General features: G+C 39.4%; 1 protein-coding gene across 3 annotated transcripts in view; it reads right to left on the bottom strand.

Moving 5' to 3' along the window:
- The window catches only part of NELL1 (neural EGFL like 1), an 876,133-nt gene that overhangs the window by 625,230 nt on the left and 225,650 nt on the right, over positions 1-25,253 (bottom strand). For all 3 annotated transcript variants that reach the window (XM_065883022.1, XM_065883023.1, XM_065883024.1), the window contains one exon: positions 18,187-18,315. In XM_065883022.1, coding sequence (XP_065739094.1) covers positions 18,187-18,315 — 129 coding nt within the window. The remainder of the gene's footprint in view (positions 1-18,186; positions 18,316-25,253) is intronic.

Raw genomic sequence — 25,253 nt, 5'->3', positions numbered from 1 at the left:
GTGGTTTTGTATAAAAACAGCTGGCTTAGGTATAAAAAGATACAGGTTTAATTATAACGTCTCAGCCTCAATTCCCTCTTGCAGAGATAATAGGATTATAGAAGCTAAGCGATCTAACTCTACTACTTAACTAATGGGGTAACCTCAGGCAAGCCACTTGACTTTGCCTAGCCTTAGGTCCTCATCTGTAAAATGAGAATATCAATATTTTTATTAGGGTATAATATGAAAAAGCACGTAATTATATAAAATATATCAATAAATATTAGCAGCAATGATTACTATGATTTATTCATTCGTTGATGCACCCAATCGTTACAACAGATTAGCTTCTACATTCCAGGTGAGGCTTGATGTTAGAAACTTAGCAGTGAAGGAAGCAAAGACCCCTGACCTCTTGGAGTCTACTCTCCATGCTAATAAGAGTGCCTTGTGTCCAGTAAGTATTCAAAAAGCAATTTGAGTATGTTCTAAGAGAGGATCCTAGTTTCTCATCTATGAAATAGTCTTAAAATGACAATCCATATTGTACGGGATTTGATAGAAGATTAAGGAAATAAAATATATTAAAGCACTTGATAAACTACAATGCACTACACAAATATTTGTTATATTTATTCTACTCATACATACACTTAATGGTCACATATTCAGCAATATCAAACCCAAATTTTACCAAATGAGGGAAAAGAAGAGGATGAACCATTTTCTTAAGTATTATTCTGAAAAAAATAGATTCGTGATGCATAGGTTAGACAAATTCCTAATGAGAAAAAACAGATTTTGTAGGAGTTCACATTAAAGAAGATTTCTTAAACTTTTACAACTCACTGGAGTCATAATATGAAATCTTGACATTTGTAATATAAATATCCAGAAATTTCTGGGAATCCCCAGATTTGTAAACATTAGTAGAGCCTATAATTTAGGTAGTAAAACACATTAAGGACCATTTTCCAAAATGTGTTCCACAAAACACTAGTTTCATGGAATAAGAGCTTTCATGTGTTAAGACGATTTCACGTACAAATAAGTTGAACAGATGCTAGGTTAAACACAGTTTTCTAAGGGCTTTTTAAAGCACTGAATGCAATTCTATCTCTGGTATGCAACATGTCTGAAACATATATGAGCAAAGGAATCATTCCCTTCTTAGGACAAGTGGAATAAACTTTACAAATGCTACAGTGAGCACAACTGCGACACTGGGATGATCCCTCCAGGTCAGCAAGAGGGGCTCAATACTCAGTGACCAACGGATAGCCACAAAGCTGGGTGGGGATGTAGAAACCAAACTGCCCGCCTGTCACTAGGTAACCGGTTAAATTCCAGTGCGCCTTGGCCAACTTCTGTATGTCGAGGACATTTATTGTCTATACTAAAATATATTACAAATTATGTTCAAAAGTGAAAAAAAACAACGTGAACACTGTGTGTGTGTGTGTGTGTGTGTGTGTGTGTGTATAGTGTTCAGGCTGAGTTTTTCACTTTCAAATATAATATTCGTAACCACTAACAAGGAAAGTCTACTTTTGAAGCTATACCAGAACTAATTACATAAGTGGTGGATTTCAATTGCATCCTCAGGCGAGGCCCAGCTCTTAACAAAGGATTGGGGAAGAAGGCAGGCAATGCACTGAGATATATCCAAGAAGACTCAAAGAAGCCCCTAATTTTGATCACGTATGGGAACAGCATTAGTGAATAATAGTAGATAATCATTCACTACTAATGAGTTGCAACTCATAGAAAAGGCTTTGGAAAAAAATCCACTTTGTGGAAGTACACTGAGATATTGGGAACAGAAAAAGTACTAAAACCACTTATCTTTTTGAAAGGTAAGCATTTCAAACTTCACATTAAACAGATTCCCTTTGACTGCCTACACCCCAGACCAATAAAACCTGGACGTGAGAGAAATTGCCCAGTCTCCTATGGATTTGCAGAAGAGTAGCCCAGGAAGGGAGAGCTAACTAAAGATCCCCAAGCATCCTAAGAATCGCTATTTATCACAGCTTGTCTGCAATTGAGAAAGGATGCTCTGTTTACCCTGCCCACCATAAAATGCTGTGCTGGTGTGTCAGAAATATAATATTACTTCTGTGTAAAAAATTTGACACAGACTAGAACTGGAGAAAATGGACACCTGGGCAGATGTGTCTCGGCAAATTAAAAAAAAAAAAAGTGTAACAGGAATCAACTGGAGTTATTTTTCCTCTGGATAATGCCATCGGGCTATGCATTACTTTTTGTGTCAGGAAGACCCTAGATTAAGTCCTGTCTCTGTCATTTACTACAGAGCAGTGATGTGTGATGTTGGGTTTCTTTATTAACCAAGTAGAGTCAGTTCGGATTAAATAATATAACAAGTATAAAGACCTGCCTAGCACAAATGCTAAGCTTTTCTAGACAAAGGAAAACTATCAAATACTTGAGAGGGTTCCATTTCCTACCACCAATCGTTCACTTATTCAATAAATACTTAACTGAGTAGACACTCTCTTCCAGACACTGTCCTAGGCGCTAGGGATACAGCAGTGAACAAAACAAGCAACAGTTCCAGCCCCCATGAACCTTACATGGTGAATGCCCATTTCCCTTCTTTCTTCCCAACCCTAAACGAATAGATTTATTACCTTGTCAGTCAAATGCAAAACCTAAGTTTGCACAATGCTAGAGGCGTTGACAGGTAAACTCTAATCTACCTGCTACACCAAATTCCTTTCGTTTGGCTCAGAAAAGTTCCCATTAGATTTTTGAGGAGCCAGGTGTCAACAACAAAAGACAAAGTTCAGCATTTCAGCAGCAGCAAGAAAAGTGATAAATAGCCAGAAGTGAATGGGAAGAAGTCCCTGAATCTCTGCCGCAGCTCCTCAGAAGCTGTTAGCTAGCACTGGGCTTTCTGCAAATCTTTTCAATACTATAAAAGGAGGGGAAGGCTCCTGTAAAGATGTGCAAGCTACAATTGGAACACGTGTCAAGGTCGCTTTTTCCACTTTAAAACTGGCAAAGAAATTAACAAGACTTCTCTATGAGCTGCTAAACACCTTCACGGAAAGACGCCATAGAGCCCTGAAGTTTATTCATGGGGAATCATGACTCCATTTATTCATCGGTTCATTCAGAAAGTATTCCCTGTATATTTAGCATGTTCCAGCCCTAGGCTGGGTCTTGGGGATACAAAGACGAGTCAGACATAGCCCTGAACTTTGAATAGCTCTTTACCTAGAAAATATGTTAAAAAGTAATTAAGAGGGGTGGGCTCTTCCTCTTTTCTTTTCCTCAGCATTCACCATCCCTTTTCCTCTTCTACTCCCCATCCAAATTTTGAAGTGTACTTCTGCAATAAAGTTTATTGTTTAAAAAAAAAAAGTAATTAACATCCTGTGTGACAGGCACTCTAATACAAGTCTGAACAAAACACTACCAGAGCCCAGAGGAGGAAGCCACTAAGTCAGCCCTTAGAGTTTGCCGTGCTGTAGATGAAGCAGCCAGAGAACTGATTCTAATTCCACTTTTCAGATAATATCCAATCTACCCTTCACATCCACTCCATCAACCAATCCTGCCAGTTTCCCCTCCTGCCCTTTCTTCCACCTCCACGTCCACCACGACACCTTGCCTAGATGACTCCAACAGACTGACAACTGGAGTCCCTGCCTTGCTGTTATATTCCGTCCCCCACTGCAGACAGAATGATTTTTCAAAATACACATCAGATCTTATCACATCTTTCTTAAACCCTTCAGCAACTTCCCATTGTTCAGTGTGGACCCTGAACTTCACAGGCTTACAGGATGCCTCCCTCTGCACTCACCACTCTCCAACTCCCACCTCTCTTGTACCTCCAGATCTTGAAAGATGTTGTTCCTCCCAACTCTCACACTGATCTCCTTCTTACCCTCCCTCTGGTTTCACTAACTGAATCTCATCCTAGTGTCTCTGCTTGAATGTCCCATAGCATCCCCTACTTACCTTCCCAGTCAATCCCAACCTTGCAAAACCCCTCTCTTACGGCATCTTTCCTGGTAGTTACAGGAATTAGACCTCCTCTTCCTTACTACTCACTGACGCATATCTTGAACCATAGATTGTAAGACTGAATTATGTCTAACTGAGCATTTACCACACATAAACGTAACATTTAACTAAAATCCAATTTTGTACTAGATCTTACCTTAGACCTTTTTGCTCACTTGAGTTCCTATAACAATTCTTAAAAGAGACTAATAAGGTAAAAATTGGCACACTAATTTTACAAAGTGGAATGGAAAATGATGAAGTTCCCTGCTTATGTTCACAAAAATAATGGTAAAGCCAGGATTTCTAATTCAAGTGCACTTAATCTGAGTCAAATCTTTCTATTATCCCCCTGCTATTCTTCCCTAATTATTCTGAGTGTACAATTCTTGTTTTCCCAGGCAAGCTTCATAACAAAGCAGAAGCCACAGTAGGCATTATACCAGCCATAATACCAAGGGCACAATTAAAACTCATTGATTTGAATTCTTCTCCGTCCTGTCTAGATATTAGGCATCTTGGAGATAGCCAAGAGGTATATAGATATATATATATTTTTTTAATGTTTTACTTTCTTTTTTTTCCTTTTTTCAACATCTCCATTGGAGTATAATTGCTCTACGATGGTGTGCCAGCCTCCGCTCCATAACAAAGCAAACAAGAGGTATATATTTTTTAAACAACCAAAAATGTTTAAGTCTACTAAATTCCCATTTCCATTTAAAGCTCTAAAACTTTGACTTGTCCCTGGAAAGTGAGCAGGGATTTTTTTCCCCTTCCTTTCTTTTTTGCTACATAAAAATGCTAAGGACTGTACACAACATAATATATGCATAATGTCTTTCAAGGAGACACTCTGAAGTCTTAAATTACTGCACAGTAAGCCAAAGGTGAAAGTACATCATCGGAAAATAATCTAAGACCATCCTTGCAGGCTTTGCCTCTGTGTACCATCCAGCCCCTCTGATAGAGTCACCAAAGAGCACAGCAAGGAAGATTCCCCTGGGAAAACGCCAGACACTAGGGCACCCAGCTCTCAGAAGGAAGTCATGGTCAAGAATCAGATGGAACATGTCTGCGAGGATTTGAGGAAAGACACCAAGCAAGGCCAGACAAGCTTATTTCTTTGATTTAATGATGCTTTATTTCCTCGGCATCCATTGTGGCCAAGTCTGAGAACCCATGCAGACACCACTATGGAAGCACTGTTACCTAACCTGGCTCTCTGCCCCCAGCATCTCCCCAGCCAGCGTTGCCTCCATGTGGCTATGAGATTGACTTTCCTAACGTATCAATTCAGTAATGTCCTCCCCACCTCTGATCCCCCACTAAATTCTCTGTGGCCTACAGCGGTGATCTCTGCTTTTAATCATGTATCTTCACTGATACCAGTTTGGGACATGTACCTCCTATATGAAAATATTTATTTAATAAAATACATATATGTGTTATTATACTAATATATGATGTACATTATAAAACTTATACCAAAATAGAAATTTAAAGGATGAGATGAAAATAAACTTAAATGAAAGTTCTAATGTTTTTTCCATACCCCAATGGATCCAATTTCTCACCTGCTGTTATGTCTGCATCCTACATGCGTGTACACTGGCCTACAGAATAAAACTCAGACTCCTTTGCATGCTTACAATGTTTTTCACCATCTGACCACCAGCCATATCTCCATTCTCATGTAGATTTATACATAAAAGGAGATTTATTATAGGTATTGGCTCAATACCTCATAGAGACATTGTAACACATATGTTATGTTATGGATGTTTAGCTGTCCCACAATAGGCCATCTACAAACTGGAGAACCAGGAGAGTGGGTGGTATAACTGAGTCCAGGTCCAAAGGCATGTACACCAGGAGGCTGCTGTTACAAGTCCTGGAGTCTGAAGGCCTGAGAACCAGGAGTTCTACTGTCCCAGGGCAGAAAAGGATGGATGTCCTAGCTCAAGGGAAAGAAGGAATCTATCCTTCTTTTGCTCTTTTGTGCTATCCGGGACCTCAATGAATTAGATGACTCCTGCCCATATTGGTAAGGGGAGTCAAATGTTAATCTCTTCCAGAAACACCCCCATAGACACACTCAGAAACCACGTTTTACCAGCTGTCTGGCCTTCCCTTAGCACAGCCAAATTAACACATAAAGTTAACCATCACAGTTAGATATATAATCTGTGTGTGTGTGTGTATGTGTGTGCATGCACACGCGTGTGTGTGTGTAAGTATATCTCAACCCTAAATACCTGAAGGCTAAGTTCTAGTCCAAGCACTGCCAAAGGTGAAAATATTTATTGTTACTATAACGATGAATAATTACATAATGTATAAATATGTAATTATCATCATCAGTAAGTTACAGTACAGAGCTACACTGCTCTAGCGTTTACAAAATATTGAATACTTCCACATTCAACACCTTATTTAACCTGCACAAGCAACCAGTACTATTTAGAAGATGTTTAAAAGTCCTGTTTGGACCATGAGAAAATCAAAATACAAAAGAACTGGGTGACTTTCCAAGATCACCCAGATGGTAAGAGGTAGAGCCAGGATCACTCAAGATCTCCGCATCCTTAGTTCATGTTCTTTCACTATATCACTGCCCTGGGAGTTGTCAAGAAAAAAAAAAAAAAAAAAATGGAGTCAAGGAAAATTCTGCAAAGCAGGAATATTTGAGGATAGCTGACTACCAAGGCAAACGCTGAGGCACGGACAACCTGCTTAGCTCTCCTGCCAAGATCTCTCTCTCCCACATTCAAGTGACTTTAATTTTTCACTTTCTTTTGCTGTGCTACTTGAAATTTAACAGTTTGGGGGTTTTCTTAATTAACAGGTATCCTCTTTTAAGAATACATTTACCTCTGGGAATGTTATACGGATACCAATCATTTACAAATGTGTGTAAACTTGTTTCATGAATTGTTTTCCTCCTAGCATAAACCTCAGAACTGTAGCACATGAGAAGCTGTAAATTTTGTTTGGAAGGAAGAAGTGATGCGTCACTACGGGACATGAGATGTATGGGGATAGAGCAATTGCAGATGAGGTGATACAGTGAAGGCCATGGGGAAGCCTGGAGATAACACAAACAAGAAAGGGGAAGCAAGATAGTGAAATCCTATCTGGTTTCCACGTGAGCAAGTTTTCCCACAATCAGTTGAAACCAGAGGTACATGTGGGGGGATTCAGGAAATAAACAAAAAGTAAGAGGCATAAAATTAATGGAGGAGATTTTTTTTAATCACTTAGTAACTGTGGCAAAACTGGAAAACTACTGACCTAAACAGATTCTTTTTCTTCCTAGGCACACAGCTGGACATTTACCAGCCTCTCCTGCAGTTAGGTAAGGCCAGTCACTAAGTTTGAGACAAGTGGAATGTGGCCAGGACTGGTCCATAAAAACCTCCCGGCCATCGCCTTCCATTCCCTTTCCCCTACCATGGAAACCTGGGAAGCCACGCTGCACATGGCGGAGCCAGAGAGAGAAGGAGCCTGGGTCCCTGAATCACAGCTTTGAGAAAAGCCACCTGCCAACCAGAAGCATCCATTTCAAAGCCTATATGAATAGAAACAAAAGCTTCTATTTTGTTGAATCCCAGAGAATGTTTTTTTTTCTATAAGCAACTAACTAAAACAATTTTTTTAATGATGCTCTTCTTATCAAAATTAAGAAAGAGCTACAATTTCTCTCTTGCTATGTGGTGAAGAAAGTCAATCTACAGCAGATAATGGAAGTGCAGTTTACATGGAATGAAGTGAGCAGACAGCGTCAGAACATCACATGAGTGGGGTATTAGCAAAGAAAAGAGCAGAATCAGCCCCCAAAATACAGATTCTAAGTGGCAGCCCTGATCAACACTAACACGGCAAACTGGACTCAAGAAAGCAGTGTCAGATACAGAAAGGCACGAATCGGGGAGAGACTTTCATTCATTCATTTATTCTTTAAACTGTTTGGTGCACCCATCACATCCTAAGCACTTTTCTAGTGCTGGAGATACAGGGAATAAAATAAAGTCACTGCCTTCCTGCAGCTTTTATTCTAAAGGGAAAAGTCAGATCATAAACCTTTAAACAGGAAAACACAAACAAGAAAACAATTTTAGGGCTTCCCTGGTGGCGCAGTGGTTGAGAGTCCGCCTGCCGATGCCAGGGACACGGGTTCGTGCCCTGGTCCGGGAAGATCCCACATGGCACGGAGCGGCTGGGTCCGTGAGCCATGGCCGCTGAGCCTGCGCGTCCGGCGCCTGTGCTCCGCAACGGGAGAGGCCACAGCAGTGAGAGGCTCGCGTACCGCAAAAAAAAAAGAAAACAATTTTAGAAAGTGCTATGAAGAAAATAAAATAATTAAATAAAATGAAAATGGTATAGAGGAGCTGAGGGTAGGAACAGAGCTAATTATGTGAGGGTAGTTAGGGGAGACCTTTCTAAAGAGTGACATTTGAGCTACAACTTAAATGATGACTGGAAAGGGGATTTGCAAAGATCTAGGTGAAGGGCATCCTAGGGCCAAGTAAGAACTATTGCACAAGCCTATTGGAGGAATACAAGGAGTTAGAGCCTGATGGGAGAAGAGAGAACACAGGAAAGAGTGGTACGAGACGAACACAGAGGAGTAGGCAGGGTCCAGTTCACACAGTGCCTTACACAGGACCAATCCTGGACATTATTCTAAGATGCATGGAAGCCATCAGATGATTTCAAACAGAAGAGTGGCATAATATGACTTATCATTTTAAGAGCTCACCCTGATCGATGTTTGGAGAATGGATTATGGGGGGCAAGAGTGGACACCATTGCAATCACAAGCCATGAGATAAAGGAGGCTTGGACTAGAGGCGGAGCAAGACACGGGTCAATTCGTGATTCATTTTCTAAGTAAAACTACCAAGACTTCCTGATGTAGCAGATGTTGTGGGTGAAGGCAGCATGGAATTGATGATGACTTCTCCATCTAGTGACCTCAGCAACAGGATGGATGAAAGTGGCATTAACTGAGATCGGGAGAAAAGTATTTGGGTTGGCCAAAAAGATCATTCGGGTTTTTTCCGTAACATTCTACTGAAAAGCCCGAAAGAACTTTTGACCAACCCAATACATGGTCCTCTGCTCCCAGAACCGTGGAACTCCAGAGAGCTCTGTAGTACAGTAGTTCAGCTACATGATGAGTTCGCTTGGCTTCTATGTGCTAGCTTAGAAAACGCATCAACACTCAGGACATTTTTATCATGAAGAAATAACTAAAAATTCCAAATATCTTATAAATGATGTTTCAAAACATGGCTAAATTGAAAAACAACAACAAAAAAGACAAGTGCTACTTTAACCTCTAGTCCTGACCACTGCCCCAGTTGCTTTGACTGGGGCTCCTTCCTAAGTAAAGAGCTGAAAAAATAACCCCGTGGTTCAACCCAAGTGCAATAACCAAGATTTGGATTTGGGCTATATTTTTTGCTGTTTTAATTCCAAAAAGAAAGTTATAGGGAAAAAAAAAAAGAAAGTTACAGGGATGGGGGTGGGGGATGTCATTAAGAAGAGGCAAGAGTTTAAGTAGGTGGAAGAGCAAGAGTAGATGCTTTTGTAAAGCAGCCTTGGGAATAAAGAAGCAGAGGCAAAGAAAAGCCAGGCCCAGGAAGAAAGCTCAGCTCTATCTCCTGCTAGGAGGAAAGGGGCAAGTGGGTTATCACACGCAAAGCAATGGCTAGAGATCTCTGTGTCCTGGGAAGGCTGACGGGGGAGGTGGGGGAGGTGGGGGAGGTGAGGGCGGTGGTGGCAGTGAGACTGTTGCCAGATATCTGAATACCAGAAGATCTCTCCATTAGTCATGCAGGCTAAATAAGAAAGGGGAAAAAAGGATACCCCGAGGTATTCTTATCTCAAACATTCTGAACCCCTGGAAATAAGTTTGAGCGGGAGCTTAGAGTTAAGCTTTTACTAACATGAATAATCCAAAAGAGGCTTTTGATCCCTGTGCTGTCCAAAGCAGGAGACTGAAGCCCAGATTTGAGCATAAACTAGGCTACATGGATCATGAGGCGTGTGCATTTTATAAAATTTCACAACAAGGGTTACCTAATTAACCCTTGGAGAATTAGAAGCATAACTAAGCATACTCACCATTTTCCCATTCATTCTCTTCATCAGGAATTCACAGGGGCTTGTTTCTGTGGCAGTGCACTCACTCTAGCCACCGCATCCAAAAAATATCTACTCCCTTAGTTCTTCTGAATCTTCTTTCTGCTTGAACTCTGACCTTTCTGCCACTTTCCCAGCCTCTTAACACTCTAAGGGTCAGACCCTTTGTCATCACTGCCCGTCATGCGAAAGAAGTTATAAATCACCTTGCTAATCAGTTGCTGTGTTTCAGACATCTCAGCAGTTTTGTTACGTGACATTATTAAATTCAAACCAATAAAACTCATTTTGTTCCACAACATATTATCCTTGAATTCAGCTCCACTTGTGTTTCTCCAAGGAAGGAATAGCTTCATCTTTATAAATTATTATACTTGGTACCTCACTGCTAAAAATATGCTCTTGGCAGAGCTGATAAAACCTGGTCCTTCCTACTGAGAACACTCTCCCCCTGCTACCTTCCAATTCTCCCAAAAGATGCAGACATGAGAAGCCCACTTGCTCAAAGTACTGGTCTCAATGAGTACACATCTTCCAATTCCAAGAAAGATCCTCGTAAACATTGATATAAGTTGATGACGATAACTGTTGTGACCCACTAAATCACTAGTAAATACCAGACAATTTGCTAAATTTTTGACCTGCATTGTCTCATCATCATCTTAATTGGGAAATCCAATTTCCCACATTGGAATTGGCCATAATAAAGCACTGGTTTACAACCTGCGGTCTGCAAAATATCTATTACCTGGCAGCAGGGCCAGAGCAGACTATTAATGATCCATACAATTCATACTTTTTCTAGTAACTCTCAATGCTTGCTCCATAAAAAATTACTTTCAGTCATGAGCACTGAGTTGGAGGTATCCTTCTGAAACTACAAGATGTGGGTCAACTAATTCAGGCAGGTGTACCAATAGGCTTAGGCTAAGTCACACAAAGGTAACAGGTAATTTCACCCTCCAAAGTTTCAGTGATTTACACAATTATTTCTCACTCAATGCCACGTGTTCATCACCTGTCAGCTGTCACACAGCTCTATGCAGACTTCATTCTTGAACCCTAGCTAAAGGAGAGACCCTGCTCTGGAACAATGCAGGTTTATGAGAAAGAGGTGGAACCCTGTAATAGCTCTTAGATCTTCTGCTATGAAATGGTACACATCTCACATCCATTCAGATTTCATTAGATGAAGGAGATAGCAAATATTTTAAAAAATACCACAGTGGAACAGGGTGGGGGATGGGAAGGAAGGGAGCAGCATAAGTCAGGGCATAAAGCCCTGGAGGGGAAATGAGTTGAGTATTACCTTTACTTCATTTCTTTGAGTCTTTCTGTCCGCACTTGCAAAATGGAGTTCATGTGGCCAACGTTACCATTTTCCTCAGGGATTTACTGAAGGCTCAAAGAGTACAATATATATAAAAGGAGTCTGAAAAATTCAGAGCACTCTGTAAGTAGGAGGCATTATTTAACGCTACTTGTACTACTCTCTATGCCTGGCAGATTGCATGTATACACGCATCACACTGTTCTTTATTCTTCAACGTAACTGTTTACTACAGGAAGAAAAAGTTTATAGGCTCTATGTAGACTCCAAATTCAATAAGATCATGAATAGACCCCAACTGCTGTACTTTCCTCAGATACTACCTCTAATTGAAGCTAATGAATCAGAAACCACTTAAGACCAATCCATTGAAGATGTCATCCCAAAGGTAAAAAAGTATCAGTAGACCAGATTCATAAAACACCAAAGTCCAATTACAGCAATTCTCAAAATGGGGAACGTTCCTGCTCGAGTCAGACGAGGCAAAATGAAACGAACTCCCGTGAATTGTATCATAGCTGACAAAGGGTCTTATTATCTTCTATTGATTGGCCAGGAGTTCCCATATCTTCTCTATGGCAATTTCTACGGCAGTCTCTGCAGAGCAGGAGTCCCTAATACACTATATCTCTGCTACTACCTTAGGAAGTTAAGAAAATTGAAAGTCTTTTGTGCTTCTTTTTCCACTGAAAGCCTGAATAGGTTTTTCAAGTTAGCCTGGACAATGTGTGTAATATTTTGTTTTAATTTGCAAGCCAGTCGTGTTCATCGTAGTTTGTAAAATATGGGTCATTTTCACTCCACTTACTCAGGGAAAAAAATAACTTGCATGAAACAGTTCATAAGTTATCTACTCCTCTCTATGCTATAGTGAAACAATGAACTCAGCCTCTGAGAGTCTCTAGTACCCAGGCAGGCATGTGGTGAGCAACCCAGAGGAAAATTCTGAAGACAGAGCTGGGTAAATGGCCATAAGCTAAATTTTACCAAAAAAGAATGTAGTATACATAGCTTTCTGCCCACCCAAAACCACCCATACACCTGCCTCCTATTGCTACAACTCTAATTAGTTCAGACAAAGGGCAAAGATCATTTAGTCCCAGGGAAGGCAAACCCCCTATTCCAAATCCCGGGGTTGGACACAATTAGCCCAAACCAATGACAGTCATCTCACTGGTCTCAGGGTGGAGAGGATGTAATCCTGGTCTGAAAAATAAGCAGAAGATTTCTGCATGGAGAGAGAGGCAAGGAGGTTACAAAGGACCTTCTAAGAAGGACTTTCTTCAAGCTTAAAAACACAGAACCTGAGAGGGCAGACAGCAGAAGCAAGAAAAACTACAATTCTGCAGCCTGTGGAAGGAAAACCACATGCACAAAAAGATAGACAAAATGAAAAGGCAGAGGACTATGTACCAGATGAAGCAACAAGATAAAACCCCAGAAAAACAACTAAATGAAGTGGAGGTAGGCAACCTTCCAGAAAAAGAATTCAGAATAATGACAGTGAAGATGATCCAGGACCTTGCAAAAAGAATGGAGGCAAAGATCGAGAAGATGTAAGAAATGTTTAACAAAAACCTAGAAGAATTAAAGAACAAACACCTAGAAGAATTAAAGAACAAACAAACAGAGATGAACAATACAATAACTGAAATGAAAACTACACTAGAAGGAATCAATAGCAGAATAACTGAGGCAGAAGAACAGATAAGTGACCTGGAAGACAGAATGGTGGAATTCACTGCTATGGAACAGAATAGAGAAAAAAGAATGAAAAGAAATGAAGACAGCCTAAGACACCTCTAGGACAACATTAAACACAATAACATTCACATTATAGGGGTCCCAGAAGGAGAAGAGAGAGAGAAATGTCCTGAGAAAATATTTGAAGAGATTATAGTTGAAAGCTTCCCTAACACGAGAAAGGAAATAGCCACCCAAGTCCAAGAAGTGCAGAGAGTGCCAGGCAGGATAAACCCAAGGAAAAACACACCGAGACACAGAATAATCAAACTGGCAAAAATTAGAGACAAAGAAAAATTATTAAAAACAGCAAGGGAAAAATGACAAATAACATAGAAGGGAACTCCCATAAGGTTAACAGCTGATTTCTCAGCAGAAATTTTACAAGCCAGAATGGAGTGGCATGATATATTTAAAGTGATGAAAGGGAAGAACCTACAACCAAGATTACTCTACCCGGCAAGGATCTCATTCAGATTCAACAGAGAAATCAAAAGCTTTACAGACAAGCAAAAGCTAAGAGAATTCAGCACCACCAAACCAGCTCTACAACAAATGCTAAAGGTCCTTCTCTAAGTGGGAAACACAGGAGAAGAAAAGGACCTACAAAAACAAACACAAAACAATTAAGAAAATGGAAATAGGAACATACATATTGATAATTACCTTAAATGTGAATGGATTAAATGCTCCAAGCAGAAGACACAGGCTCGCTGAATGGATACAAAAATAAGACCCATATACATGCTATCTACAAGGGAACCACTTCAGACCTAGGGACACAGACAGCCTCAAAGTGAGGGGATGGAAAAAGATATTCCATGCAAATGGAAATCAAAAGAGAGCTGGACTAGCAATACTCATCAGATAAAATAGACTTTAAAAGAACGAATGTTACAAGAGACAAGAAAAGACACTACATAATGACCGAGGGATCAATCCAAGAACAAGATGTAACAATTCTAAATATATATGCACCCAACATAGGAACACCTCAATACATAAGGCAAATGCTAACAGGTATAAAAGAGGAAATTGACAGTAACACAGTAATAGTGGGGGATTCTAACACCTCACTTACACCAATGGACAGATCATCCAGACAGAAAATTAATAAGGAAACACAAGCTTTAAATGACACAATAGGCCAGATAGATTTCATTGATATTTATAGGACATTCCATCCAAAAACAGGAGATCACACTTTCTTCTCAAATGCACATGGAACATTCTCCAGGATAGATCACATCTTGGGTACAAATCAGGCCTCAGTAAATTTAAGAAAACTGAAATCATATCAAGCATCTTTTCTAACCACAACGCTATGAGATTAGAAATGAATTACAGGGGGGGCTTCCCTGGTGGCACAGTGGTTGGGGGTCCACCTGCCAATGCAGGGGGCACGGGTTCATGCCCCACTCAAGGAAGATCCCACATGCCGCGGAGCAGCTGGACCCGTGAGCCATGGCTGCAGAGCCTGCGCATCCGGAGCCTGTGCTCCACGGCAGGAAAGGCCACAACAGTGAGAGGACCGCGTACCGCAGGAAAAAAAAAAATGAATTACAGGGAAAAAACAGAAAAAACACAAACACATGGAGGCTAAACAATACATTACTAAATAAACAAGAGATCTCTGAAGAAATAAAAGAGGAAATCAAAAAATACCCAGAGGCAAATGACAATGAAAACACAACGATCCAAACCTATGGGATGCAGCAAAAGCAGTTCTAAGAGGGAAGTTTATACCTATACAAGCCTACCTCAAGAAACAAGAAAAATCTCAAATAAACAATCTAACCTTACACCTAAATGAACTAGAGAAAGAACAAACAAAACCCAAAGTTAGTAGAAGGAAAGAAATCATAAAGATCAGAGCAGAAATAAATGAAATAGAAACAAAGAAAACAATAGCAAAGATCAATAAAACTAAAAGCTGGTTCTTTGAGAAGGTAAACAAAATTGATAAACCATTAGCCAGACTCATCAAGAAAAAGGAGAGGACTCAAATCAATAAAATTAGAAATGAAAAAGGAGAAGTTAGACATACACCACAGAAACAGAAAGCATCCTAAGAGACTACTACAAGCAACTCTATGCCAATAAAATGGACAACCTGGAAGAAATGGACAAATTCTTAGAAAGGTATAACTTTCCAAGACTGAACCAGGAAGAAATAGAAAATATGAACAGACCAATCACAAGTCATGAAATTGAAACTGTGATTAAAATTATTCCAACAAACAAAAGTCCAGGATCAGATGGCTTCACAGGTGAATTCTATCAAACATTTAGAGAAGAGCTAACAGCTATCCTTCTCAAACTCTTCCAAAAAATTGCAGCGGAAGGAACACTCCCAAACTCATTCTACAATGCCACCATCACCCTGATACCAAAAGCAGACAAAGATACTACAAAATAAGAAAATTACAGACCAATATTACTGATGAATGTAGATGCAAAAATCCTCAACAAAATACTAGCAAACAGAATCCAAAAACACATTAAAAGGATCATACACCATCATCAAGTGGAATTTATCCCGGGGATGCAAGGATTCTTCAATATATGCAAATCAATCAATGTCATACACCATATTAACAAATTGAAGAATAAAAACCATATGATCATCACCAAAAAAAAAAAAAACACACAAACACAGAACCTCACACAGAGAAGATTTTTAACCCCTGCCCCTTCCTTCCTTCTTTGGGTTGCTGGTATGAGGACACCATGTCTGGGGCTATGGCAGCCACCACGCAACCACAGGAAAAGCCCAAGTGTGCTGAAGATGGCTGAATGAAAAGAGAGGAGGGTGTTTGCTCTAAATGTTGATATTCACTCTACTTGGTTCTCAGTGCCTCCCATCCAGATGCCCAGTATGTGACCCCTGTTTTAGTCCCTGAGTTCTATTCTTAGACTGTAAATGGGCTCTAATGTTTAGTCATTTCTCCTTCTCTTTATGAACATGCCCTCTGGAATTGTGGAATGTCCCCATGATCACAGAAAAATGACTAAAGCCCGAGGACATTACCATGACTCAAGGTGGTACCACAGTATACACTGACCCAAGGCCCCGTGCACACGAGTTGAGAAGCATGTTCAAGGAAACAGGGATTCAGACCTAAAATCGCTCAACCTCAACATAATCAATAAAATAAGGCCTCACACACAAAGGGTAGGCATAATACCACAAATGGTACCTCATAAAATTGATTCTATGTAACAAAAAATGAGGAGAGAATCAAAGAGTCCCAAAACAGCATTTGTACCAGCAATTTCCTCCCAGGTTCTGCCAGGTCTCAATAGCTAATGGGAGCCAGGAATGGTGGGTGCACTGCTTCCAATAGACAACTAAAACACCTGCCAATGGTAGAATCAAGATTCAAATTATTTTGAGGTTCCTTCTATCATTTTTTATAATTGTTCATAGTCTCTCCCAACATATAGCAGAAGGTAAGAAAACAAATTTTTTAGACCACTACCTGGCTTGTGGGATATTTTCATGATAAATGGAGAGGAAAATGTTCACATTTTTTCATTTTAAAATTACAGTAATTTTCTGACAAAAAATACAAAATAGCATAAGATACAAAAAATAAATGTTAATGTGAAGTATTGAAATTAATAGTCCTCTTCCTCAAAATTGACAAATATGTAACATGATGTTAATGGATAGATGAAAAGGTTCATAACTAAAGGGCAACTTCACCCTCCCAGGTGGCATGTCTCCCAAATCAAGTTCAAATCTATACAGGTAAGCAAAAGGAAAAAAAAGTGTGTGTGTCGGGGGTTAACTATTAGTTAGACTTATATTGCTAATGAGAACCAAAGCAGTAATAAAGAAATTCTTCCAGAAGAAATGAAAAACAGAGGCTTCCTACCAGGTTCCAAACACTAACAGTAATTAGAAACATTTCCTTAACAACTGAAGAGGTCTTTAGTCAAAGCCAAAAAGTTAAGCAGGGGTCAACAACATAAAACAGAAGAATGGAAAGGAATTTACCATTATTGTCATCAACTGTCTTTACCTTGACAATACCTGACCCACCTGAGAACCAAATCAAGTAGGAGGAGAGTGACCAAGATTTTGCAGCATTTATTCCAGTCAAGACATCTACCTTCCTAATTAACAGAACACCAAGGTCCAATATACTAGTAAAGATGACAGGAATAATTAGGTCCAACCAGGATGGAAAAACAGCCTAGCCATCACTTTGCCTATAAGAATTTCTCTAAACTGATGGGAGAGAGCCAGTGAGCACTGGAGAAATGGATGGGCTCAGATTTTAGGGCACTGTACATGTAAATCCAAGGTCATAACTAATCCCTGATCCTCTGGTATATTAAAGGAACAGGAGTATGCAATGCTTGCCCCCAGCGTGCTGAGCATGGAAAGAGGGGTTCACATAAGACAGAGGAGTTGCTCTGCTCTATAAAGTAGAAAAGGGGGGGTCACTGAAGCTTGAGGCCACCAACCTACTATACCAATCCATGTGCCAAAGTTATGAGTCCATCCGTCACTGGGACTTTTAGTAGAGTTTGGGAATTAGCAACACATGAATCAGTCATTAGGCAACGCAACTGAAAAAAAACGCTGCCCTTGGCAGGTGAAGATGATGCCAATTGGGTATAAGCTAATATCAAAGCATCCATTCAAAAAGAGGATCTACCATGTAACATTTAACTGAAATTGAAGAAGACAATATACCCAAATAAGACAACATAAAACGAGGTGTTTATGGTTTTGCTGGTGATTGAAAGGTCTTGCTTTTACATGCTACTAAGCAGCCTGGATAAGTCAGAAGAAGAGAATATCCTAGATTGTTGGTATAATTTTTTATAGGATCCCATAGGACCAGAACCAAGTGAAGGCTTTCATTCTTCAACCACGTCTACCAAGAATATATTTCTCACAAGTTGACTTTATTCAATAGTTCACTTACCTTCACAGTAGGCAGAGTCTCCCTGGACAGAGATGTAACCATTCTTACACTCACAAGTAGCTTTGGTATTCCAGTTTTTGCACTCTGAGTTTTCACCACATTTAGGTCCTTCAGCACAAAAGTTATGACCTAGAAGAAGCAAATAAAATTTTACATCAGGAAAGAAAAGAATAAAAGACTTCCAAATAATAAAGCATGAGACATTTTTATTATATGTCAGCATACATGAGAACACGCCTTGGCAATATGCAAAGGTAAGCTGGCAAGGGGGTAGAAGAGTAGGACTAGGAAACTTTGGACCATCCCATGCTTCACATTTTTTCCCCCTAATATACAAACTTGCTAAAGTTGTTCCTTCTTGAAGGCTTTTATCCATGTTGATCCTGAATCTTCTTTCTACTGCCTTCTTATATGACTTGTCTTTCTATAATTGTTTTATTGCAAAATTTATGATACATAAGAGATATATAAAATGAATATATATGAATATATAAATTAAATGAATACAATATTATCAGTACCCCTTTATTACAGGTCCCCAATGAATCCTCCTCCCAGCCATCAGACAACTCTCTTAATTTGTGTGTTAATCACTCCCTTACATATTTTTATAGTTTTACCATACATAGGTATGTATTTCAAAATTATAGATTATTTAGTTTTGCCCATTTTGAACTTCACATGTGAAATCATACTGTAATATCTTCCATGGTGGTTTTTTTTCTATTCATCCATGTTAATGCCTATAGCTATCTTTCATTTATTTGTCAATGGTGTATAATATTCCATAGCATGAATATTCCAAAATTTATCCATTATACTACACATTGACATTTGAGTTATTTGCAGGTTTGGAATTACAAACAATGCTGCAAGAAATGTTCTTGAACATGCTTCCTGAGGCATACTTTTTTAACCGCATGTTTAACATTTCTTTGCCCAAGAGTCTTCTTGAATCTCAGACATTCCTTCTAGGATGGTTATTTTTCTTAATGTATCCTTTACAAGTTCCTTTAATGAAGATATTTTGATAGTAACTGTGCTCAATTTTAATTTATCTAAATATGTCCTTTGACCACCCTCTTAATTGAAAAATAGCTTTTTTGGGTATAGAGTTATTTTGCCTCATCATTTTGAAGATATTCCATTGTTTTCCGGCTTCTATTATCACTGTTGAGAAGTCAGTTGTTAACCTAATCATCATTTCTTAGTATGTGACAAACACTTTCTCTGTGGCTTTTAAGATCTATTTTATTTGGTTGTTTGCTTGATGGGGAAGGGGGTTTGTTTGTATTCATTAACTTTAAGGTATTTAGGTGTGAATTTATTTTTATTTATTCTTCCTAGGATTCCTTGGGATTCTTGAATCTAAAGATTAAATCTTTTATCAATTTGCAAAATTATCAGGTATTTTCTCTTCAAACATTCTCTTTTCACCATTTTATCTATTCTCTCTTTCTGGAATTCGAATTAGATAAATATTATTCCTTCCTTCTCAAGCTCTCCTCCATGTTTCTTAGACTTGCTTTACTATTCCCCTTGCTTTTTTCTATGCTTCTGAATTCTGTTTAACTTTGGATGTATCTTTTGGTTTATTAATTCTCTCAAGTAGTGTCATGTTCTGTTTCAGTCATCCATATCATTTTTATTTTACTTACAATTTTATTTTGTAGAATTCAACTTCTTTCTTTTTCAGTCTCCTTGATCAAATTTGTGGTCCCTTATTCTTTCATCTTTTAATTTCCTTTTTAAAAAACATATTAGACATATTTTATACAGATAACTCCAGTATCTTCAGTCTTCCGACTTTATTAAAGTAAAATCAGCATCTGATTTTACAGTTTGTTTTGCTGAGTATCATGCATGAGGACTTATTTTCTTGTGTTTTGAGTGAGTCTTTTATTTGTGAGCTCATATTTTTTAGGATTTAATATGCGGAAATTACTTGAGGTTTGGGCTGTAAAATTGTATTTCTTCAGAGAGCATCTGTGTTTGCTTTCGTCACGTGCCTGAGGGAACTATCAACCCACAATCACTTTAAATTACATTTTGCCTTGGGGCATAAAGATTGAGCCACACGGGTAGAATAAATTTAGGCCCTAAGCTTTCAGGAATGCAAACTTTTCTCCGCCATACTCGCTGTCTAGAGTCAAGACTGATAGGCAAGTCTTCTCTTGCAGAGTGGATTTTTCCTAGTCACCCACTGAGGATTTACCCTTCAAGGTTCTCGATTTATGCATCTCACACCAGCCCCAGGCTTTGTCTCCTGTCTACTTAAACAGTGTCCATTAGAAGCCAGATTCTACCATTCTACCCCCTGGGCAAATGCCAACTCCAGTGTGTTAACTTATCTCAAAAGAATCACCCTTTTCCAACATTTCTGGTCTCTGATATTTTTTTCTCCTACCTCTATTACAAGCTGCACCAATTTCCTCCCGACCCCCACCCCCCAAAATTTATGTTATGCATCATTTTTAGGTGAACAAGAAGTAATAGGCTATGCCCACCACAGGAATTGTGAAGTTCAAATATAACAAGGTACATGAAGGTGCTTTATCATCTTTAACTCAGTACATTTTAGCAAATAATAATTATACTGCTACATCACATATGGCAGTCTCATAAAAAAAACAACTGTTCTTGGAGAGGAGATCTAATTTATAATTCAGGGTCTATACCAATAAACAAAATAAATCGCTTTGCCTGTCTAGGTACGTATACCAGGAGAGGACAACATCAGTGATTTTCACACTGTTCCTCAGAATCCTGGGCACAGATGAGTTGTCAGATAGGGCTCAAGTCCCCCACCCCTGATTCAAATAGAATAGCTTTGCTTTTATATTTTTGATATAGTGATCATGTGAACAACAGTTTCTGGCTTTAAAAAATATAGAAAACACTGAACTGTATCAACTCCAAGTTTAATTCCTTTTGGTGATAATATTCTAGAATGTTTTTCCTTTGAAACAGAATTTTAAACCAACACTCTTTAGACCATACTTAGTCTAAAAGGTAACAACTCTTATTAAATAACATTCATGTACCTATATGTCTGGCATTACACTAGATGTTTTAAATGGGGATAATATATATTATTAATATGTGTGGAAAGAGTTAAATGTGCTAATCCATATAAAGCACTTAGAGCAATTCTTGATACATACTAGGTGGTCACTAAATGTTAGCCACTGTGATGAGAATGATAATGATTATGATAATGATAATATTGACAACGACATAGAAGTTCAGATAAGTTGATAACACTGTTATCCTCAGCTTCAAGGTAAGAAAAGCCCAAACTCATTAATATCTAGCTAGTAAGTGGAGATGCTAAGATTCTAAATTAAGTCTGGTAAGCTCCAAGGCCCATGTACTTTTCCTGTATCCTCTCACAGAGCAAACCTAGCAAAAAAAAGTGAAAGATGTAGATGCTCCTTGTGACATTAGAGAGTAGATCCACAGGCTTAGGGGGGCGTGGTATCACATCCAGTCTCACTATCTGACCTGCTAACTGGAGATTGCCCCAGTCAAAATCAGAGGAAGAATTTGTTGGAATTGTGAAACATGTGTCAGTCAAGAACACTTTTACAAGGACTTGAAAAGCTTATAATAACCATTAAAAGTACGTGATGTTTTTGCTAGCAAAGGGACAATTTTTAGGCATCATAGCTTTCTTTGCCAGAGGAAGTGCCTGGCCTTCCCTCCCTACATCAGAATTGATCAATTAAGTTATCACATTTTCTTTCATTATAATCCTTGACTCAATGTCATATGTGCATCCTTTGTTACATGGCTGTGTTTTTTTTTTTCTTTCCCAAGACTGCAACGGTCCTCCTTCCACATGCATTTGACAGGCTGGAAAAAAGCCCCTCAAACGTTGTTGATTTTCCAATGCATATCTCTATCAAGCATGTGCCATATCAATTCACAATGCAGAGAGTTGGGTCAATTGTATTTCAAGGACAATGAAGGGCCCCTGTGAGACAAACCCAGTTTATGGACAAATCCACTTTGGTTGGGCCTCACCATTGTGCCAAAAACACGTGTCTTGTTTTGTTTTTAATTAATGCAGGCCTTTATTCAAGCAATATTTATTCTATTCAGTGCCTGCTTGCCTTTATGCATGAGTGAATAATCATCCACTGAATTTGTATGGAGCACCTACTCTGTGGACTGCAGTGCTATGCAAGCTCCCGGGGGCAATGTCAAAATGTTTGAGACGATCCCTGACCACAAGGAAATTAGAAACTCTAAGGGGATATAAGCTAAATACAGGGGTAGTTAAGTTGTGAGCAGTACAAATTATCAGTGTGTCAGAGAAGAAATCCCTTCTAGATGATGCAAAACTTGACCTTTGATTCATCACAGGTAGAAACCTGAAAAGGGGCAAGAAACGATCCTAGTGGGAGGAATGGAACTCCAGCCCTTGAGGAAAAAGGGTAAGTTTAAAGAACCTCAAATAATCTGGCACAGTTGTAATAATAATGATTAACAGTTACTGAGCATGTAATATATGCTAGGCACTCAGTGAAGTGTTTCAGATGCATTATCCCACTTGATTCTGTTAACAACCCTATGAAACTGGAATTATTATCCCTATTTCACAGAGGTAGCAATTGAAGCTCAGAGAAGTTAGTGCACTTGTGAAAGTACACAGAGCCATATATATATATCATATATATATATCACCCTCTTTCTTATATCACTGTCTTTTTTTCCCAGAATCAGCTGTGACCAGATTGTAGAATACACACGCACATGCGCACACATACTCAATATTCACGTTATTTTACTTGAATATTTTTAATAAGTAGCTCTAGAGTCTGTGGAATTATCGTCCTATAATTAGAAGCACACAGTGACATCATTTAACTAGTACCTGTCCAAATACAGAGAACACTTTTATTATAAAAGCTGCTATTTATTGAGTTTTTCTAACTTGCCAGGCATAGAGCTTCCCTGGTGGACCACTGGGTAAGACTCCGTGCTCCCAATGCAGGGAGCCTGTGTTCAATCTCTGGTCAGGGAACTAGGTCCCATATGCCACAACTAAGAGTCCGCATGCCACAACTAAGAAGCCTGCATGCTGCAACTAAGACCCAGCACAGCCTAAATAAATAAATACATAAATAAAACAGATTGGGTCATGTCACAATCCCCCTTAAAAAGAGCTAAGCATGTTACACACCTCAGCCAGGTAAGTAAGGGAAACCCTCACAGCAACCCTAAAGATTACTATTATCCTCACTTCACAGATTAGGAAAATGTGGTTGGGACTAGCTTATCCAAGGTAACACATCCAGGAAGTGGGAGAGTTATGATTTGACTCAAGTTCTTGTTAAGACCACTAAGAAAATTATTATTCTATGATTTAAATACTTTGGGGCATAGACAACTACTAATGATCATTCTCTGATGATGTTTGTGGATCTCAACTCCTGCTATGCCCTATAAAATTTTTTTAAATAGCCCCATTTAGGACCCAACTGCAGGCTCTGCCAATCTGTTCCTAAGAAAAATTGAGACTAGGCCAATTCTTGTGCTCAATCTCTTCTGGCCTCTGGCTGAGAACATCCACGCTTCTCTAGAAGCAATAACAAAGGCTCACACCACCCTCTAAAAGCATAGGAAATAACACTGTCTTGCATGTCCTAGTTTACATATTGTTTTTTGTTGTTGTTGTTTTTGTTTTTTTGCGGTACGCAGGCCTCTCACTGTTGTGGTCTCTCCTGTTGCAGAGCACAGGCTCTGGACGCACAGGCTCAGCGGCCATGGCTCACGGGCCTAGCCACTCCGTGGCATGTGGGATCTTCCTGGACCGGGGCATGAACCCGTGTCCCCTGCATCGGCAGGCGGACTCTCAACCACTGCGCCACCAGGGAAGCCCACATATTGTATTTTATGTCACTATAGCCATAGCCCACTTGATATTTCATTTGGATGTCCTCACGGTTGTCTCGCAGCTCACTGAAACTGAACTCTTAATTCCAAAATCCATGCTCTCCAAGTTCTCCATAACCATCTGCAGGACCTGTATCCACTTAAAACATCATCTTCTTTCTTTATTTTTTTTGAGTCATCTTTGTCCTCTCGCCTCAAATACCGGCCCTTGCCAAGCTCTATTAATTTTATTTCATGAATATCTCTGGAATCTCTTTCTCCCCCACTCCACAGCAAGAAGAAAAACTCATCCTATTCCAAACTGTCATCTCTCAAATGGATAGCACTTTATTTGCCTTCCTGTTCCCCTTTTTGCCTGTCCCTAATCTATTTTCCTCACAAACAAATCCTTTTAAAACATAGATTGGCATGGACTTTTATACCCTACCAAACGTAAAATAGATAGCTAGTGGGAAGCAGCCGCATAGCACAGGGAGATCAGCTCAGTGCTTTGTGTCCACCTAGAGGGGTGGGATAGGGAGGGTGGGAGGGAGGGAGACGCAAGAGGGAAGAGATATGGGAACATATGTATATGTATAACTGATTCACTTTGTTATAAAGCAGAAACTAACACACCACTGTAAAGCAATTATACTCCAATAAAGATTAAAAAAATTTTAAGAAAACATAGATTGGGGGGGCCTTCCCTGGTGGACCACTGGGTAAGACTCTGTGCTCCCAAGGCAGGGGGCCTGGGTTCAATCTCTGATCAGGGAACTAGGTCCCACATGCCACAACTAAGAGTCCGCATGCCGCAACTAAGAAGCCCGCATGCCGCAACTAAGACCCAGCACAGCCTAAATAAATAAATACATAAGTAAAACAGATTGGGTCATGTCACAATCCCCCTTAAAAATCTTGTGAGGGCTTCCCATTTTACTTAAGAAAAAATATAAAATCCTTAACTTTGATTTGAAACAACAAACAGGCTCTCCTCTCCCTCTGTCATTTCCCTCCAATTGTATCAGCCTTTGTTTTAATTCCTCTAGTACTCCAGTCTCTTTCCTGATTCAGGGTCTTTGCAAGCTTGTCCCACCAACTCAGAACATTATGAAACATCCCTGCCAGAATAATTTCTACTCAGCCGTCAAGTCGCAGCTTAAATATATTCTATTCAGAGAAGGCTT

The sequence above is a fragment of the Phocoena phocoena genome, chromosome 8 (genome assembly GCF_963924675.1).
Source record: "Phocoena phocoena chromosome 8, mPhoPho1.1, whole genome shotgun sequence".
NCBI classification, from domain to species: Eukaryota; Metazoa; Chordata; class Mammalia; order Artiodactyla; family Phocoenidae; genus Phocoena; species Phocoena phocoena.
The sequence above is the reverse complement of the archived record's forward strand: the minus strand, read 5'-3'. Positions and strand labels throughout refer to the sequence as shown.